Source organism: Poecilia reticulata, linkage group LG7, assembly GCF_000633615.1.
Source record: "Poecilia reticulata strain Guanapo linkage group LG7, Guppy_female_1.0+MT, whole genome shotgun sequence".
Lineage (NCBI taxonomy): Eukaryota > Metazoa > Chordata > Actinopteri > Cyprinodontiformes > Poeciliidae > Poecilia > Poecilia reticulata.
The window spans coordinates 17,739,558-17,757,342 of NC_024337.1; the positions used below are offsets into that span (position 1 = coordinate 17,739,558).

Consider the following 17,785-nt stretch of genomic DNA (forward strand, 5'->3'; position numbering starts at 1 on the left):
TTTCTTACTGTGAAAATCTTTTGCTCTGAGGTGTCTAATACTACGGATGGGTGGACCGTCGAGGAATTTCAGCCATGCCAAAAAAATATTTAAAAAATAAAATATCAGCGGAATCTGAGCTCTGAGATGGTGAACTAGCACATCATTTTCTGTTGCTCTCTTTTTAAATTATTATAACTTAAAGGAATCAACCTGAATGGATACTGTGAGATATTATTTTTCTATTTAAATAATAATAAAGATTTTTCTTTTTTTTTATATACTCAGGTTTTCTGACACTTTGCTCTAGAAAAGCCATTCGGGTGAGAAGCTGCTCTTCATAGCATTATTATTTTAACGCTGCAGCAATATTATGTTGATTTTCTGCAGCTGCATTAAGRGACACAGACTGTTATTACTACCAGTCATCTCCCAAAGGCATAAATCAACTTTACCTACTGTTTCCAGTCCATTTGATCGCATTGGTGTGCTGCAAATGACCAGACGATCATGTTATATTAGCTTTGCCTATTTTATAATGTTTGCTAATGTTATTTTTTAATATATATATGTTCATTTTGAAATTGGCTGAAATGTAAAGTGGAAATAAAGTGCTGAAGCAATTTTTTTTTTTTTTTTGCATTGACTTGAATGTTTGTGTGTTATTAATGTTTTTGGAACCTCGTTAATGGACAGCAGGTGGCAGCAAAAATGCATTACAGAGTTTGGGCAGAAGATCAAATTTGTTTTATTTTTCTTTTTAGTTATTTTGTCACTGCGGCATTAATAGAAATAAAAAAGTGATATCCTGCAGATGAAACGTATTTAATGTTTTTCGGGGTAAATCGCGGGATTTTACAGTTACTAAACCAAACCGAGAATCTCAGGTGTTTGTTGTTGTTTGTTTTATTTATTTATTTTTACTGCGTCAGAGCGAGAGAGAGAGAGACAGAGAGAGAACAGGTGAATTAACTGCGTTTCAGTTCACATATGAGCTCTAAAAATAACATCGCTCTGAGGCATGTTTTCCTCTCTCATCTCCTGTAAGCCACATCCTTCTGTTCAAGTCAGATGAAGCGAGAAATAATGATTAAAAACAAAAAAGAAAAGCTTTGTTTTATATGAGGATGATGCATGATAATACAGTAAAAAGGAAACTTTGAAATCAAGTCTTGCGTTTTTAAATATAGAGAAATATTCAGCGCAATAGGAGCAGAACTGCACTGGTTGTGTTCTCTCTTCACTGGATTTACTGAGCCGAGCAAAGCTAGACAGACGAAATATGAGATTCAAGCGGGACTTTCAAAATAAAACACAAACATGCTTGGTATAAAGCGTCGGTGTCCAAACGTTTTGAGCCAAAATAGTCAATTCAAATTTATTTCCGGGCCAATAAAGAGAGCTAAAATCAATAAAATAAAGTAGTCCAATTTTTTTTGTTTGTAGGGATGTTATTTATGTTTGCCTTATTCTGTTATAAGAACAGCATTTCTTATAACTTTTAAAATGTTTGCTGTATTTAGCTAAATTCAGTAAATAGTTATTCATGTTTTGACCCACTGTTTATTGAAATCTACGATTACATTCACACTGAAGTGACCCAATTACGATTTTTTTTTCTTTTTGCCCTAATGTGATCTGTATCTTTTCATGACGGTCGGAAAAACACAGATCGTATTTTTTATTCTTATTTTTTTAATGCGACCCAGGCTGCTTAGTATCCGATCTTTTCAAATGTGACCTGAATCTTAACGGTCAGGTCGCAGTCGTGGAACAGAACGTCATTGATGTTCGACCAACGTCACTATTCTGCGCCCTGATACGCGCAAAATGGAGGGAAAACAACAACATGGCGGACAATATTAATGACCATATTTTACAGAATTTTTCCTTATGCTGGGAAAATGTTTTATTTTGTTTCTATAGGTTCCATAAGAAGGATGCTAAACATTTCTTTATAATAAACCTGCTAATACTCTTTGCTAAATTTTACATTCATAAATGCAAATTTGCTAATAAAACACTTTGTTTCTCTCTTTTCATTAAAGATATGGAACTATATATCAAATCAATAGCAGAATCTACAAATGAAAAGGCTTTAAGGACAATTTCAATTTGTACGTCTTTGCATGTTCTTATCTAACCACCCCTGGCTGTTCTGTTTACTGTTGTATTGTATACTTCACTATGTTATTTTGATGTATACTAATTTAACTTTAATAAAGTTCTTTGAAAATTTAAAAAAAAAAAAAAAAAACATGGCGGACAATAACAACTTTAAAATCGTAAGCTAAGCTCCACCGTTAGCCTCCATGTTTACTTCCGCAAACACTGAGCTCTTCTTCTTCTTCTTCTTCTTCTTCTTCTTCTCCTTTTTCTCCTTTTTCTCCTTTTTCTCCTTCTCCTTTTTCTCCTTCTATTTTATGGTGGTTGGAAAACAGCTTAACGTTCATTACCGCCATCTTCGAGATTTGAGTAGGCTATGTATCAGATGTTTTGTTGATTTTAAACAATGAGCACTTCTTTTTTATGGCAGTTGGCAAACCACGAGCATTCTCTTATCGCGCCCGTTAGTGCGCATGCGGAACACTTCCAGCTCGTTTGAAGTTCACACTGGAGATAACACACAGCCAAAAATAAATAAATAATGCGATTTCACAAACAATCGGATTTGGGTCACTTCAAACTGCAGTGTGAACGTAGCCTATGACTGCAAAGTAATCAGTGAAATCATAATTTCAGTGTGCCCCTGCCAGGTTGTATTTTATTGTGAAAGTCCCTACCGGATGTTCATTATATTCCATGTGAAAACTTGACGGAGATGCGCTCCTGTGGAGAAGCCAAACGCTTTTTTTCCCCGCTGATGAGACGCGAAAGCAGCAAAACCTCTCTGCCTCCTCGCCTGCTGAGAGGAAAAGCATCATCACCTCTCTTCTGCACAGACTGAGAACCTGAAGCAGCTGAAGAGCACATAAGTAAGAAAAGCGGCTTGGTGAACTCTTTAGATCCAAGTTATATCAGCTGCGAAGGCTGCAAACACAGAAGCGCAGTTTTAGGATTTGGACCGTGAAAATAGTCCAGGTAGTTTTTTTTTTTAATTCCCCTTTAAAGCAACAATTTGTGCGTTAATGCTTAATCTGGAGGGAAAGTGGAGGACAAGACCAGAGACGCTCAGTTTGGGATTTGAATTTAAAAACCCCGGGATGTAGTGTTTTGGGGTTTGTTTTCCCTTTTTGCTCGGACCTGTTGGGGGGAGAGGATCTGGACTCCCAGGATGAACTTCCCAATCTAAGTCTGCGTACTTCTTACGCTTTGAAGACATTTTTAAATCATGGGTTGAAAGCGGAGAAGATGTACTGCGGGGACACTCAACGTGGGAGGGAGCTGATTTTTCTCTGTTATGTAATGATTGACAGCGCCTGATAAGAAATTGGTAAATCACAACCCGCACCACTTTCCCCAACCCCTTCCCCTGTCTGTCCAAGAAGTGTGCTTTTTATTCATATTTATAATTTAGTAAAAACTGATACAATTAAAGCTATAAATAGTGTAATTTGATGATCTACATTCTTTAAATCTGTCAGAAAACTTAAAAACCAGAAATACATGTTAGTCATTGTTTCTCCCTCCACCGGGTGATCTCTTGTTGTTCTTCATGTTTTATCTGTAAATTGTGAATCATGTCGTCTCAAACTCTTGACCTTCTCTATGGTGGAGTCAAAATGACCGCAACTTCAGGAAACCAGACTATCACCAGCGTCCTGAGCTTCGTTTTGAACTTTGAACCCTCTTCATGGCGTAACATGCTATAATGCTCATTCTTGCCCTCATCCTTAGGGATATGTAGTCATTCTGAAACTCTCAGTCCCTTCACCTTTGTGACTTTCTGTTTCTGGACACCAAAGGTCAATAGTTAAACTTCAGCAGAGACTTTCTTGGGCCCTCCCTCCCCCCAACTCATCAGGGCTGGTGGGGAGGGTGGAGGCGAAACTCCAGCTGGTGGTGTTCACACACACACACACCAAGAGGAAGACTCCCACCATGGAGTCCAACCCGGAGAGCCCCAACCGGGCCGTGGAGTACCTACTGGAGCTCAACAACATCATCGAGAGCCAGGCCAAGCTCCTTGAGACGCAGCGCCGGCGCATTGAGGAGCTGGAGGGCCAGCTGGACCGGGTCAGTCAGGAAAACCAGGACCTGAGGCTGGAGCGTGGCCCACGGGGGTCCGACACCCCAGAGCAGAACCACAACCAGCCTCTGACACTTCCGGTCCAACCGGGCGGTGGCGGGGGCTGCAGCGGGAGTGGTGGCACCTCAACGCCTCAGGTGACATCTGGATCAGCCACAACTCCAGGGCCCAGCAGGGAGCGGAGGAGCCACGCCAGACTGACGCGAGGCCTTTCCTGCGGTTCCTCCAACACGGACCGGGACCGGCTGGAACGCACTGACAGCACAGACACCAACACCAGCTCCAGCGCACGCAGGAAGTAAGTCCACCAAACATATGGGCCTCATTTTCTCTTCTCTCTAGAGTAATCAGGATGATCTAACTTGGGCTGCATTCACACCATCCATGTTTAGTCCACTTTAACTGAACTCTAGTTCGTTTGTCTAGAAAGTTCAGTTCGTTTTCGGAGGTGTGAACTCTGATCCGCTTTGGTCTCGCGTCGGTTGAAGTGAACTCTGGTGCGGTTTGAATGCAAATGTGAAAGGCGAGTGAACCGGAGACCGCTCCAAAAGCAGGAAGTGAACTGTAGCACTGGGCATTCTGGATAAATACAACCAAAACAAATGTGAGAGTGTAGCGCTAGCAGGAGAAATTGGGTTATGGTCTTTTAGCTAATTCAAAAGAGAAATCCTACAACCACTAAAATCTGACGCCACTCTAGTTTTGTTTACATTTTGTGTAGAAAGAAGTTGCACTCATGTCTTCTTTGGAGGTTTTTATGTTGTTTCTTTCAGTAGTTCTTGGTGCAGCGCCCCCACAGGCGAGGAGAGGGGCAGGTTATTCAATTAGTTTGGTTCATTTGACACAACAGAGTTTGAAAGTGAGCCACCCAATTAAAAATGTAACAAATGTTGTAATTCTGGTCCCCAATTGAACCGAGTCTACTGGACTATCAGGTGTGAAAACAGCCTCAATGTGCTTCAGTTGATGAAAACATTTTACACCAGCCATGCTTAGTTTGAAGTGGTACAAATGGATATGTAGATGCAAACGGACCAGACCACAGCAAACGCAGGATGGGAACTACAGCACAGGGTCTTCTGGGTAAATGCAACCAAAACAATCACAACAGTTCAGTTTTACCAAAGACATGAGAAATGCTACAGCTGCCAAACTCTGATGCTACTTAATTCTTGTTTACGTTTTGTGGAGAAGGAAGATGCGCTCAGTGTTTTCCTTAGAGGTTTTTCTGTTGCTTCTTTTAAGTGGTTCTTGGTGCAGTGCCACCACAGGTGAGGAGGGGAACGTTTTTTCCAGTTGGTTTGGTTCATTTGATCCTGTGCAGTGATGAAGCAAACCTCACCAGCTAAAAATGTATCAAATGTTGCAACTTTGGTCCCTGGTAGAACCGCGTCTACCAGCCTGTGAGGTGTGAAAACACCCTTGGATGGCTGACCGCGGTCTCCAGAATATCTCCGCTCTGACAGAACATTTCCATGGCCAGCCGTCAGTCTGACAGGCAGGGAAAAGCAGCAACCTTTCTTGTCATTGGTGATAATCCTCACATTCCTGAATGTCAGAGACATTCAGGAATGTCCCTGACACTGTAGGTGTGAATATTCACTGTAGAATATTGTAGGTGTGAACAATATTCTGTTGAAGAAAAGTTCAGCAAGGACACTTCTGGGTCTTTGTTTCTGTATCTTTAGAATAATGGAAAAGTTAACTGAATGAAAACATGACACTATTTTTGAGCCCTTTTAAGATTTACGGTTGATAACTTTAAAAAACCCCATAAACAACTAAATCTGATGACAGCAACTCAATGCAATGACTTGAAGTTCAAACATGATTAATCAGACTTAGTATTGTTGTTGGTACTTCAGAAATGGCTGATCCACACAAACATTTCTCTCAAAATGGCAAAAATATCCAATTAATGGCACTTGTTTGGATTGGCAGAAATGTGTTCTTGGTGTCAGAGGAGAGAGGCTGGTTTGAGATGATGGAAAGGCAGTAGTACCACAAATTATTACAACTGCGAATTCACACCAAACCTTTAGCCAGACTGGCTAAACAGGAAACGGAGGTTATGACTTATAAAGGTTTAGCATATTACACAATAACAGAAAACTGTTAGACTTTTGGCTCCCATGGCACCAACTGGGCATAATTTATTCATAAAGCTGCTTCAAAGGTACTTTTTGAGCATGAAGAACTTTTGCAATAAAAAAGTGTTTGTGGTAGTAATTTAGAAATGTTTGCGCTTCTGTATGATGGTAAATGTGACTTTCTGTTACTCGCTGCATCATTATGGATTATAATATTTAGTAGAAGTAAGAAATACTGCCGCCTGTAGGGTGGTAGTAAACAATTAGAGCCAATATTTTCCACAATTTTTGCAAAGAATCTGCAATAAACTCATAATTATGAAATAGAATGAAAAAGTGCTGGGATTTGTTGATTTTATTTATTTAGCATCCATTTCCACAATAATTCATAAGAAATTGGAGGAACTGATTGATGTAACTTGGCAGTAAACAGATAAAAACTGCATTGAATTGATTGACAAAATAATCTTTAAGCAGATTGTTATCTTGACTGTTCTAATGTCAAGATAACATTAGAACATTAGAGTTTTCACGCTAATTCATATTTGTGAGTTTATTGCAAACTTGTTCAAAAACTTTGGATTTAAGCGATGCTAACTCCAAACTGCAGGGGGCAGTGTCTCTTCTACTTCCCTGTGGCCTCAGGCTGATTTGATGTCAGGTTATAATCTGGGATTAACGAGACAAAGAGTCACACTTGCCATCATACATAAGCACCAACATCACAAAGTTCCTTACAAATATTTCTAAGTTAGGACCACAAAATCACAAAACGATTGCAAAATCTCAGAGTGGCTGATCCGTGTGAAAAGATGTTGATATTGTAACATTTTTTTCATGGCTTTCATCAATGCATCCTGCCACAACTGGCCCTTCAGGACATTCATTTTCTTTTTTGTGGCCCAAAATATCCAGCTGGATTCTGGCTGGATTCGCTTGATTGATTGATTTTGTGCCCAATTGGAACCACTCCCGTGTTTCTTTGGTCAGATGTTCTGGCAAAGTTGGTCTGATTTTTATTCAAAAGGTTCCTGTTGTTTGGAAGAGTTATTGACATCTCAAAGGAGGCCCACAGCATCACAGGTCACCCACTGTGTTTAACAGCAGGCATGAGAATATTTTCCTCCAATCTGGAGCGTTTTTTGTCAAAAGTCTAATTTGTTGTGTCCTCCCACAAAAACACATGACTCCAGTTAAAGTTTAGCTAATTCAACATGTCTGCATTTGTAATGGTAGAACAGAAAAGGCTTTGAGTGGTTGCTATAGAAACTGCCGCCCATTGCTGCAGTTCTCCAACAGTGAGCCTTGAAGCTTTTTTTTCTTCCATTACCTTGAAGCATATTAGATAAATAAGGGTCCAGCCAGGTGGCCAGTAGGTGACGTGAATGTTTTATGTGATATTTATAACCCAGAAGTGGATTAATAAATAGATGTTCTAACTCAACATATAAACTTAAAGGTGACCTACTATGATTTCTTAAACGGGTCAGGATAAATCTGTGGCCTATTCAAAGCTTGTTCATTAATTTATTTATTTATTTATTTATTTTTGCACAAATTCGTTCTTAGATGATGAGATTTTAGTTTGGTCAGTTCTGCCTATTTTGAGCTCCTTTCAGAATAAAATGTTTTATGGTCTCTGTCACTTTAAATCCAAATAAGCTGCTGCTGATGAGCAATTATACAATCTTACATGTTTGAAAAGCAACCAACAAGAATGCAGCAAGTGGTTTCTGGATGGTAAGTCAACAACAAAACACTTATCTTTTCCAGCAGCCATTGTAAAGTGAATACAGTGGTAATCCTCAGACCGACAGACTAAAGAACTCCTTTGTTCCTCGTGCAACTAAACTCTTCAGCTCCTCACTGGAGGCTGGAAGGAGGGTTGACAGGAGAACAACAGAAACAGGGACTATAGGGCTGTTGATGTGTTAAAAACAAACGCATAACATTAATTTAAGGATTTAATGTATGGGTGCAGTGTGGGAGACGGGAATTACAAAATCCCCTGAGGGGAAAATCCCAAAGGGTTTCATAAAGTTTCCTTCCATCCAGCTGACCAAATATGCCGGAGTTCCGCTTGGGTTGCTATGTAACGGGTCAGCGTCTGTCTTTGTGACAATCGTGAGGTCTTATAAAGGGCTCATTTTCCAGACACCAAAAAAAAATGAACTCGTTTTTTTTAAGAAGCTGCTGTTTTAAAAACAGTTGAGATAAAAATTTGCAAAATTGTATTTATTTTTTTAATGGCTTAGTTTATTTTAGAAGGATGGTCGGGCATGGCAACAATTTCGCTGAGAAAAGGATGTCAAGATTTGATTTTGTAAATTTTTCAGTGTTAAAGTTTTCTACCACATTAAAAGAGGAATTACTTTAAGGCCTTTTTACACATCTTTACTGCTGCCGGTGTTATCTGTGCTTCCCAACACCGGCACTGCATGTTTTCTTTTATTGTCTTTTTAAAAAAAATAATTTTCCAACTTACAGCTGACCTGAAGCCAGATTGCCGCACACACACACAGCTTTGGCACACGGGGAGAGCATCTGTCCTGGCTTTTACTTAACCACGCACTCAGAGTCGGCTTTTGTTCTGCAAGCATTCAGCTTTGTGAGTAGGCAGGAATTCATGTGAAGAAGTGCACAGTAAAACACACTCCTGAGTAAAACACACTCCAAAGTGTGCACTTCTGCATCCAGAAAACCATCTGAGCAGTTGGAGCTGGGTTCTGTTTTCTTATGGTCCCGATCCGCTTGCCGGTGATTGACTCAGGTTTACCCAAATCCCTGATTGATCAGAGCCGACTGCTTCCCTGCCGTCCTCCCGGAGCGGACTTAGTCATTAGACAGAAGCACATATTAGTTATTTATGTGGGTGTTAAATGCAGTGATGAATGGCTAATGTAGATCTTGCGGATCCTGCCCTGTCTAATTGCCCGTAGCAGTTGTGGCCGACTTTGGATCCAGGCTCAGACAAGCGCATCATATGGAGTGTCACATTTAATAAAGAGTCGCGCCTTTGGAGCCATATTGTCCCTGTCTGGCTGTGACTCAGCCTCATCCAAACAGGCCTGCTGGCTCTGGTCAGTGACAATTCGCTCTCCTCTAATAATGGATCTGAGATAAACACACACTTCTCCGTCCTCCGCTGCCTCCGACTGTCTAATTGCGGCTCAGACTTGGGGAGGAGGCAGGAGTGGAAGTGGGGGAAAGATGACAGAGAGAGGAGGCAAGTGACTGGGTGACCTGCCTCAGCAGGCGCCGGACTAAAAGAGAAAAGGTGGAACACACACACTGATCCGCCATCTGTCAGCAGGCTGTAAGCAAGGCAGGGAGAGCGCGAAGCTCTCAGATTTTGTTTTGTTTCTCCAATTAGTTTTGGCCTCCTCGACTCGCGCACAGCCCTCGATTCTTTTCATTTTTTATTATTTCAGGCTGAGTAACTCGTCTCCGTTTTGTTAGTCATGCATGTCGAAGCTGCATCAAAACAAAGTTGCCTCCTCTTGTTTCTCCCAGCGGTGCGCCACAAGCAGCTGTCCCAAACGCTGCCCCCGTTTCGTCCCTCTCCGGCTGTTAACGGCGGCGGGGGAACGATATTCAATGTCAAGCCCAGGCCCCCGGGAAGCTGCACGGCGGATGTTATGTTGTTGTTATTTTGGGAGCATGTCTGTCAGACGAAGCTGCATTTAAATGTCTCCTCTGTGTGTAAAAATGTAAGTATATTCAACGGTTCCAGCATCAGTCACTGAAGTTTATTTCAGCAACATGGCAGCTCAAAGTGCTGTAAAAACATCATAAACACGTCATGCAGTGAACAGTTGTGAAAACGAATAACGGCACTGCAAAAACACAAAATGTTACCAATTATTTTTGCTCTAGTTTCAAGTGCAAATGTCTTAGTGCACTTGAAATAAGACAAAACTAACTTACAAGTTAATATTAAGTCAATAATTTCTTAATATTGATGAAAAACTACTATTTTCATTGGCAGATTGAACATTTTCCACAGTTTATAAGAACTACTAGTAGAAAGACCAAAAGTACTTGGTAAGATTTTGTGTTCTTGCAGGGAGACATTATGTTTTAAGTCTCGTCGTTAAAATGATCAAAACGTTAATAAATATGTTGTTGTGATTCAAAATCAACTCTAAATTGGACGGTTTTTAGTCTTGATTTAGAGAATTGGCCATATCTGTGACAGTAAATATCGCTTATATTTATCTTAGCTTTACACAGAGGTGAGTTCTCAAAAGATTGTAATTCAGTGACAGTTGTACTTGTTTATGATGGGCGCCAATCGCGTTTTCATTTTGGGACACATTAAAATCACAGAGGTTCCTAAAAGATTCCAGAACGTATTGATAAACCTGATAAACAAATGGTTTGATATGTCTGCATTTGATAAGTTCTAATTAAAATTAAATAAATCTGGACTTATTTCACATCAATCAGTCCCTCCAGAATTTCACTGTTTTTGTTATTGCAATAATAATCAAAACTTTTCTGGTGCCAATTTAAAAATATTTGAAAGACATTTTGCAATATTTGCGCTTAGGTATAATGTGGCTCTTTATGATTCGCAAATAAGTGTAGAATTAAAATACACTGCCACCTGCAGGTGGGAGTTGGCATCACTTAAAACCAATGTTTTTGACAACTTTTCAGGAAAATCTTCAGTAAACTCTGTTATGCACAAGCCCCAAAAAATGATGCGATTTGTTGATTTTGCGTTAATTTTCACAATTGCAGTAAAATTAGAAGTATTGACTGATGTAATTTTGCAGTTAAACAGTTTGATTTGATTTGATAAATCAATATTTAAGCACAAAACGGTTAACTTGAGGGTTCTGTTCATGCATACCTCTGGAGTGTTTAGGGCCACATAAGAAGATATGGAGGACCATATTTGGCCCCCGGGCCTTATGTTTGACACATATTTATGAGTTGGATAGGAATGAAAGGAGAGCTTGTTCTTAGCCTGTCCCTTGTTTGTTGTCGTCATAGCAACTGGCTACCAAGATGGCCGTCGGTTACAAAGTTTGTAGAAGTGTGACGTCACATGAGAACTAAGTGTTAGTTTGGATCGTTTGACTCAGTGCAGTGTGAAAGTGAACCGCAGCAAATGTTGCAATTTTGGTCGCCAGCCGAACCGAGTCGACCGGACTGTCGGGTGTGAAAACACCGTAAAATAAACATGTGCTGTTGGCGATCATTCCTGTTGCTTGCTGCTTTTATTTTTGATCCAAAATCAAACGGATTCTTCTGGACTGTCAGGTGTAAAAAAAAAACACCCCAAGTGCTCTTTCTACTGGCAGCAATTGTGACTCTGGGAACAAATATTCCTCAACGTGAGAAATTTCCCCCACAGAATAAATGTACAAACTGGATTTCAAAGTGAGATTTTACCTCGGCAGAAGTAAAATGTTTATCTCTACCAGGCTTTGCCAGCGAATCTGTCCACATCCGGCTCAAGAGCTCTACCAGCGCAGCGATGACACTCTGGATCTCTTTTAGTGGCTGCCACCTGGGTCTGGCTGTTGCTTTGCAGCTGAAATGACCCTGCAGTGCAGCGTGAAGTGGGCTGTGAAGTGGGGGAGGGACTGCATGCTACATGCATGTAGCTTGTCACGCTGCTCAAAGGATGAGAGGCAGGGACTGCTGGAGGTTTCGACAGCATTACTCAGGGAAGAGTTGTTACGTAATGCAGAGAAGGAAGAGCAGCAAAAAGGACGCGTGTCTTTTTCTCACCGGCTGCCACAGTGGGAGCTCCGCCGAGCGCCGAGAAGGTGTTTGTGTCTCCATCTTTCCCCCACTCCAGGCTCCTCTCTCACCAAAATAGACGTTAATTTTGTTTCATGAAGCTGGGGAACCGTAATGGGTTTTCTTTCTCAGAAGGAGCTCAGTAGCTCCACAACATATAACCCCCCGTCCCCTTTCCACTTCCACTCCGCTCCACCCCGTCTATCTCTCACACTCGTTCTCTCACATACCCACGTAAGTACACTCACTCTCTCCCCCTCGCTGGTTCCTGTTTCCCACTGCTGCAGATATGACTCAGAGAAGCTGCAAAAATTACTTTTGTGCTGTTCTCTTTCTCTTCACCTCTGAGCTTTGTCCCTTCTTCTTCTTCTTCTTTGCTTTTATTTTTTAACCCTCGTTTGTTGAATATTTGCTCCTGGTGCAAACCATGCAGCACTTTGGGCTTGCAGCTGCTGCTGCTGCTGCTGACTTGTGTTTCACAAATTTCCGTAGCAAAGATAAAACTTAGGAGGAATGAACTGGCCTCGGGCGAAATGTGTGGGCAAGCTCAGCTGAGCTTTTTCTGACCTCATCCGAGCACAGCGAGCGATGTGAAGGGAGGGAATCTGCTTTCTATAAAACTGCCAGGACTTTTTTTAAAGAAGAAACTGCAGCTGTTTAAAAAAAGTTTAGTTCTGCAGCAGTGCTGTAAAGGTCCAGCTTATTTTGACACAAGTTTAAACAAATGATAGATATGTCATTTTAGTGTGTTTTAGTGTGTGTGTGTGTGTGTGTGTGTGTGTGTGTGTGTGTGTGTGTGTGTGGGAGGAAGCTGCATGTGGGTGGTGCTTTTTTGCCTTCTAGTGAAATGAGTGTTGGTGAATTCACACTGCGTGTGGAAAAGAAATCAAAATCATATTTTTGTGTTTATATTTAGCGTCTCACTCTGACACTTCTTCTTCTTCTTCTGCTGCTCGGAGTGGCCAACGTTCTTCCTGCAGATGGTTTTACGAGTTTTACGCTTGATGCACAAATGCATTTTCAATTCTGCATGCCGAGTGTAAATCCAGCTTGGTCCTCTGGAGCATCGCGGGTCGCAGTCTGACATGGTTTGTCAGAATGGTGTCACGTTTTAGAGATGTCAAAAATAAGCAGGTTTCACCCATTTAAAAAAAAAAAACTGTCTCCTGGCAGTTTCTGCTGGCAAAATACGGCAGAAATGGAAGATTTAATTTACGCAGACAGATTGAATAAAGATCCCTTGGGAATTTGCTCACTTTCACAATCTGAGGCAGTAAATTTCTGAAGGCTAATGTCTTTGCCTATATATACTTTCATTTCCCATCTGCTTGCTGGTACCATTAGCCATAAATAGTGAGAAAACAAGTGAATAGCTGTGATGTAAATTTTCCACTGTAAGTGCAATGTTCTTGGAGTCAGAATGATGCTGTGAGAGACAAAGTATAGTTGCTGTGGAAACTGTACAGCAGGCCTCCAGACGGTTGTAATATTGCATTTCTGTACATCCTTGCTGCCTTTCTGCAGTCGACTATCGACCGCAAACTTTAATGTGTTTTACTGGGATGTTCTGGGACAGAACGACAAATCTGACATGGACGCAAAATGGCAAATGGTTTTTCAACATTTTAACAAGAATCTGAAAAGTGGGGCCTGCATTTGCTTTCGCTAAATTCAGAGTTAATGAGTGTGATTATTTGATTATTTACTCGTTGGCGTACTTGTCTGGATTCAAGGGGATGACAACTTTTCTGAAACTGATCTTATGTGTATATCATGTTTTTTAACAATGTGGTGGAAATATTCAGTGTGGAAGGCCTCAGAAATTCTCCATTCAATCCAGGGTTTCCCTCAATGTATTATAAGCCTGGTGGGTCACCAGGCTGTACTTGTGACCCCCAAGCTAAGTATTGCTTATTCATTTAAGTCTTTTTTTTAAATGTTTGCATTTTTTAAAGACTTTATAGTTGGTGTTCAGGTATTAATCTTCCAATATTTCAATACCACACAATTATCAAGTAATATTTTCAAATTTCCTGTCAACTTTAAACATTTTTTAACTGGAAAAACGCAACAAGCCGCTGGATGATGACTRTTACATTTTGTTGCTCTATTATTGTACATAAAACTTGAAGTTAGTGGTAATAAAACCTRAAAAAGTTAAAGGGATTTGAATACTTTTTGAAGATGCTTCTTCCTGTTAAAGGAAACCTATTTTGAAAAATTAACATTTTGCACATTTTTATGCTTCCATTTGTGTTTCAAAAAAAATCACCCAGCTTTTTTTTTTTTTTTTTTGGCAATAAGTTCATGATTTTAAGTGTCTGGAAAACGAGTAGTTTCAAAAACCTCCTCATTGAGTCTCGCTGCATTGTTACCTAGCAACCCCATCCTAGTCAGACTGTTACCTAGCAACCCAGAGCTCCAGCAAATTTTGTCGCAATGTAATCTTACAAAGTATTTTTGGTTCAGTATCTATTTCAAGTCCACTTRAAATAAGACAAAACTCACTTATCAGTATCTTATTAGCAAGATAAAGGAGTTTGTTTTAAGTCAATAATTCCTTAACAGTAACATGGAAAGATGTCAAAAGCAAAATCATTTTCCAATGGAGCAACCACTTTTTTATTATTAAGGACTTATTGACTTGAAACAAGTTCCTTGTTTTACCTTACTTAAGTGTTACTTATAAGTTAGTTTAGTCTTATTTAATATTTTACAAGATATTCACACTAAAAACTAGACCAAAAATATGTTTTTGCAGCGCAGCTGGTTTTACCACTGTTTGTGCTGTACAATGGCTGCTGGAAAAGACAAGAGTTTTGTTATTGACTCACCATTCAGAAACCACTTGATGCATTCTTGTAGGTTGTGCAGGAGGCTCTATTAATGCTTTTCAAAGATGTATGGTTGTATAATTGTTTGAAGCCGTTTTCACGTTGAGTTCTGCTCAAAATAGGCAGAACTGATCTGACTAAAATCTCAGTTTTGAGAACGATTTTGTTCATAAAAACTGTAATGTTTTTATAACCCATAGATCTATCCTAACCTGTTGAAGGAAGCGTAATGGGTCACCTTTAACCTTCTGCTTCTTGTTTTTAAGTGGCATCTGTGTGCAGAAAAACTMAGATTAGCGGAGGGCAGAAGCTGCTGTCAGGAGGTCACTGGGCGACGCGATCATGAACTCGTTTCCCAGCTGTTAGTCGCCTTTCTTCCACTCTTCCCTCTCGGCTCCAATGCAGATAAGTGGCACTTTTAAGGCGGGATGTTTGTCAAACACCCGTGCGCACGTTCCCGTGGATTAGAATAGGGATGCTGGTTACCGTGGGAACGCTGTGAGCTCTTCTGTGAAGAACTCTGTGGGCGAGAGACACAGAATAGAGAGAGATGGAGAGGGTAGGAGTGAGGGTGAAAGACGGAAGCAGGATTGAATGACGGCTTGATTGGGGAGGAGGAGACGATTCACCGACAGAAGGTTACAGGTTCCAGTCTTAAAAAGTCCAACTTCATGACCGGGATCTATTTCGGTCTTTGCAGAATATCCCACCGGTGATCTGCTGGGATCTCACTCCTTCCAAGTCGCCCACTCTACATTTAAATGAAGTCTGATTGTTGTTGGTTTGGGGTGAATCATCCGTTTGGATTCATGCACCTGTGCTGCACGTGCGTCGGCCCTGCAGGGCGCAGCAGCGTGCGCGCAGTCCGACCACAAAGTGTCCSTCCTCGTGCTTTCCTGAGCTTTCTGCTGGCGCCGAGCAGCAGCCGCCCACGCAGGCAGCCCGCTCTGTTGCCAAGCAGCAGGAGACTCRATGGAGCGGCGGAAAACCAGCGCAATATGAAAAATGTTCTGGTGCCTCAACTTGAAAAAAACTGAGGCAACAGTTTCCAGTTGCAAACATTGACTGTTGTTACTACAAGAACGCAAAATGTTGCCAAGTATTTTTGGTTCAGTTTGTAGTGCAAATATCTGGGCACACTTAAATTAAGACGAAACTAATTTACAAGAAACTTTTCAGTTGGATGTAGGAGCTCGTTTTACGTCAATAATCCCTTAAAATTGATGAAAATATATTAGTTTCACTGGCAGATTATTTCACTTTTAACATGGGAAAAATGTTTTGTTATAAGTGAAATGAACTGCAAATGGAACCGATGCTTTTCATCAGCATTAAGAGACAATTGATTTACAACAAACTCCTTAGAAGTCGAAAAGTAGAACATTTGCGACTTTTGAAATCTCCTCTTTTATGTTAGAACATTAATGTCCAAATTGTTTTTTATTGCAAATTTTTGCCTTTTCAAGGTCAGAAATTAAATTTTTTTTGTTGAAAATGTTTTGGATTAATTTCAGAATTACCACATTGTTTCTCATAATTTTTTTACTTTTCAGGTGTAGAAACGTACTTTTTTTTTTTAGAAAGTKTCTGATAATAATCTAAACATTTCAGTTTTTTGTTGGGTTTGTTTTTTTTTTTTTGCAATTTTGTTTTCAAAACTCAGAAATTTCCAGTTTTTTTTCTAGAACATTTCTCAGATTGCTCTCCAAACTTCCATGCTTTTTCTCACAAATTTTCAACTTTACAGTCTGGAAAGCTGGAAAGTTTAATCTTAAAATTTCATCATTTTTTTTTCTCCAATATTTTTGACTTCAAGCCWAGGAATGTTCAGGTTTCTTCTAGAAAATTTCTCAGGTTAATCTCCAAATTTCTGTTTTCAGTGTTCTTTCCAAACTAAGAAATTTTCTCTTTTTTGCCAGAAAGTTTCTGAGATTAATCTAAAATTTTCAGCATGTTTTCTCAAATCTTTGACATTTGAGTCCACAAATTTCAATGATTTTTTTTTTTCTTGAACATTTCTGAGATTAATCTAAAAATTTCTGAAAAAGTTTCCTCCCAAATTTGTCACTTTTTTGGCTAAAATGTACTCCTTTTTATCTACAATGGTCCTAATATGCCATCATAGCAGCGTGTAAATATGTKTTTTCAACAAAACACCATGAGTAGTTTTTAGAGTGCTGTGGAAGAGCCGCTCCAAGCGGTTCGGGAGAGAAGTGAATCCTTCAAACTGAGTTAACTTACGGCGCAGCTTGCGTGGCTGTCAGCCATCTTGGGTTTGATTGACGGAGTCAGGCGGGTCACCTGCTGGAGGTGGGATGACGCAGTGCGCTCCCACACGCTGCTTTCACAGACAATAGTGGGAACGACTCGGCGCAGCAGCGGTTCGGTCCGGTCCGGTCCGGTCCGGTTCTCAGACTGAGCCGGAAGAGGCTGCGCTCTGTGGGCTGCTGCTCCGTGAAACGTGCGCTGTTGTACGTAAAAAGAAAAGAGGGAGCGGAGCTGAATGTCTTCCTGTGAATGTGAGCCTCCCACTCTCCTGCGCTCGGCTATACATAGACGCTCACCCACGCAGTGACGCCCGCTCGCTCCGGCTCGGGTGGGTTCGGACGCGGGATCCGTTTCCACTTAAATCCCCCCTCCTGCCTCACTCGCTTACCTCCATTCATCTCGATTATTTTAGTTCGTCGCCTTAAATATGAACAACTTCACACATTCTCCCACTTTTCTGCTCTTTTCTGTTTGAACCGATTCACTATCTGAGAGGAATGCACTGCAAAAACTCAAAATCTTACAAAGTATTTCTGGTCTAGTTTCTGGTGCAGGTACCCGAGTACAGTTTAAAAAAGACAACAAAGTTACAAGTAACTTTTCAACTTTTAATTGTTCAATAAATTCTTAAAATTGATGAAAAAGTATTGGTTAAAATGGCAGATTAT

At 40.5% G+C, this 17,785-nt stretch overlaps 1 protein-coding gene across 1 annotated transcript in view; it reads left to right on the forward strand.

Moving 5' to 3' along the window:
- The first annotated feature begins 2,778 nt into the window (after window positions 1-2,778).
- iqsec2b (IQ motif and Sec7 domain ArfGEF 2b) overlaps window positions 2,779-17,785 on the forward strand; it is a 48,248-nt gene continuing 33,241 nt past the window's right edge. Inside the window, 1 exon segment of the mRNA XM_008414354.2 lies at window positions 2,779-4,466. Within this exon segment, the coding sequence (XP_008412576.2) occupies window positions 4,021-4,466 (446 nt within the window). The 5' untranslated portion in view covers window positions 2,779-4,020.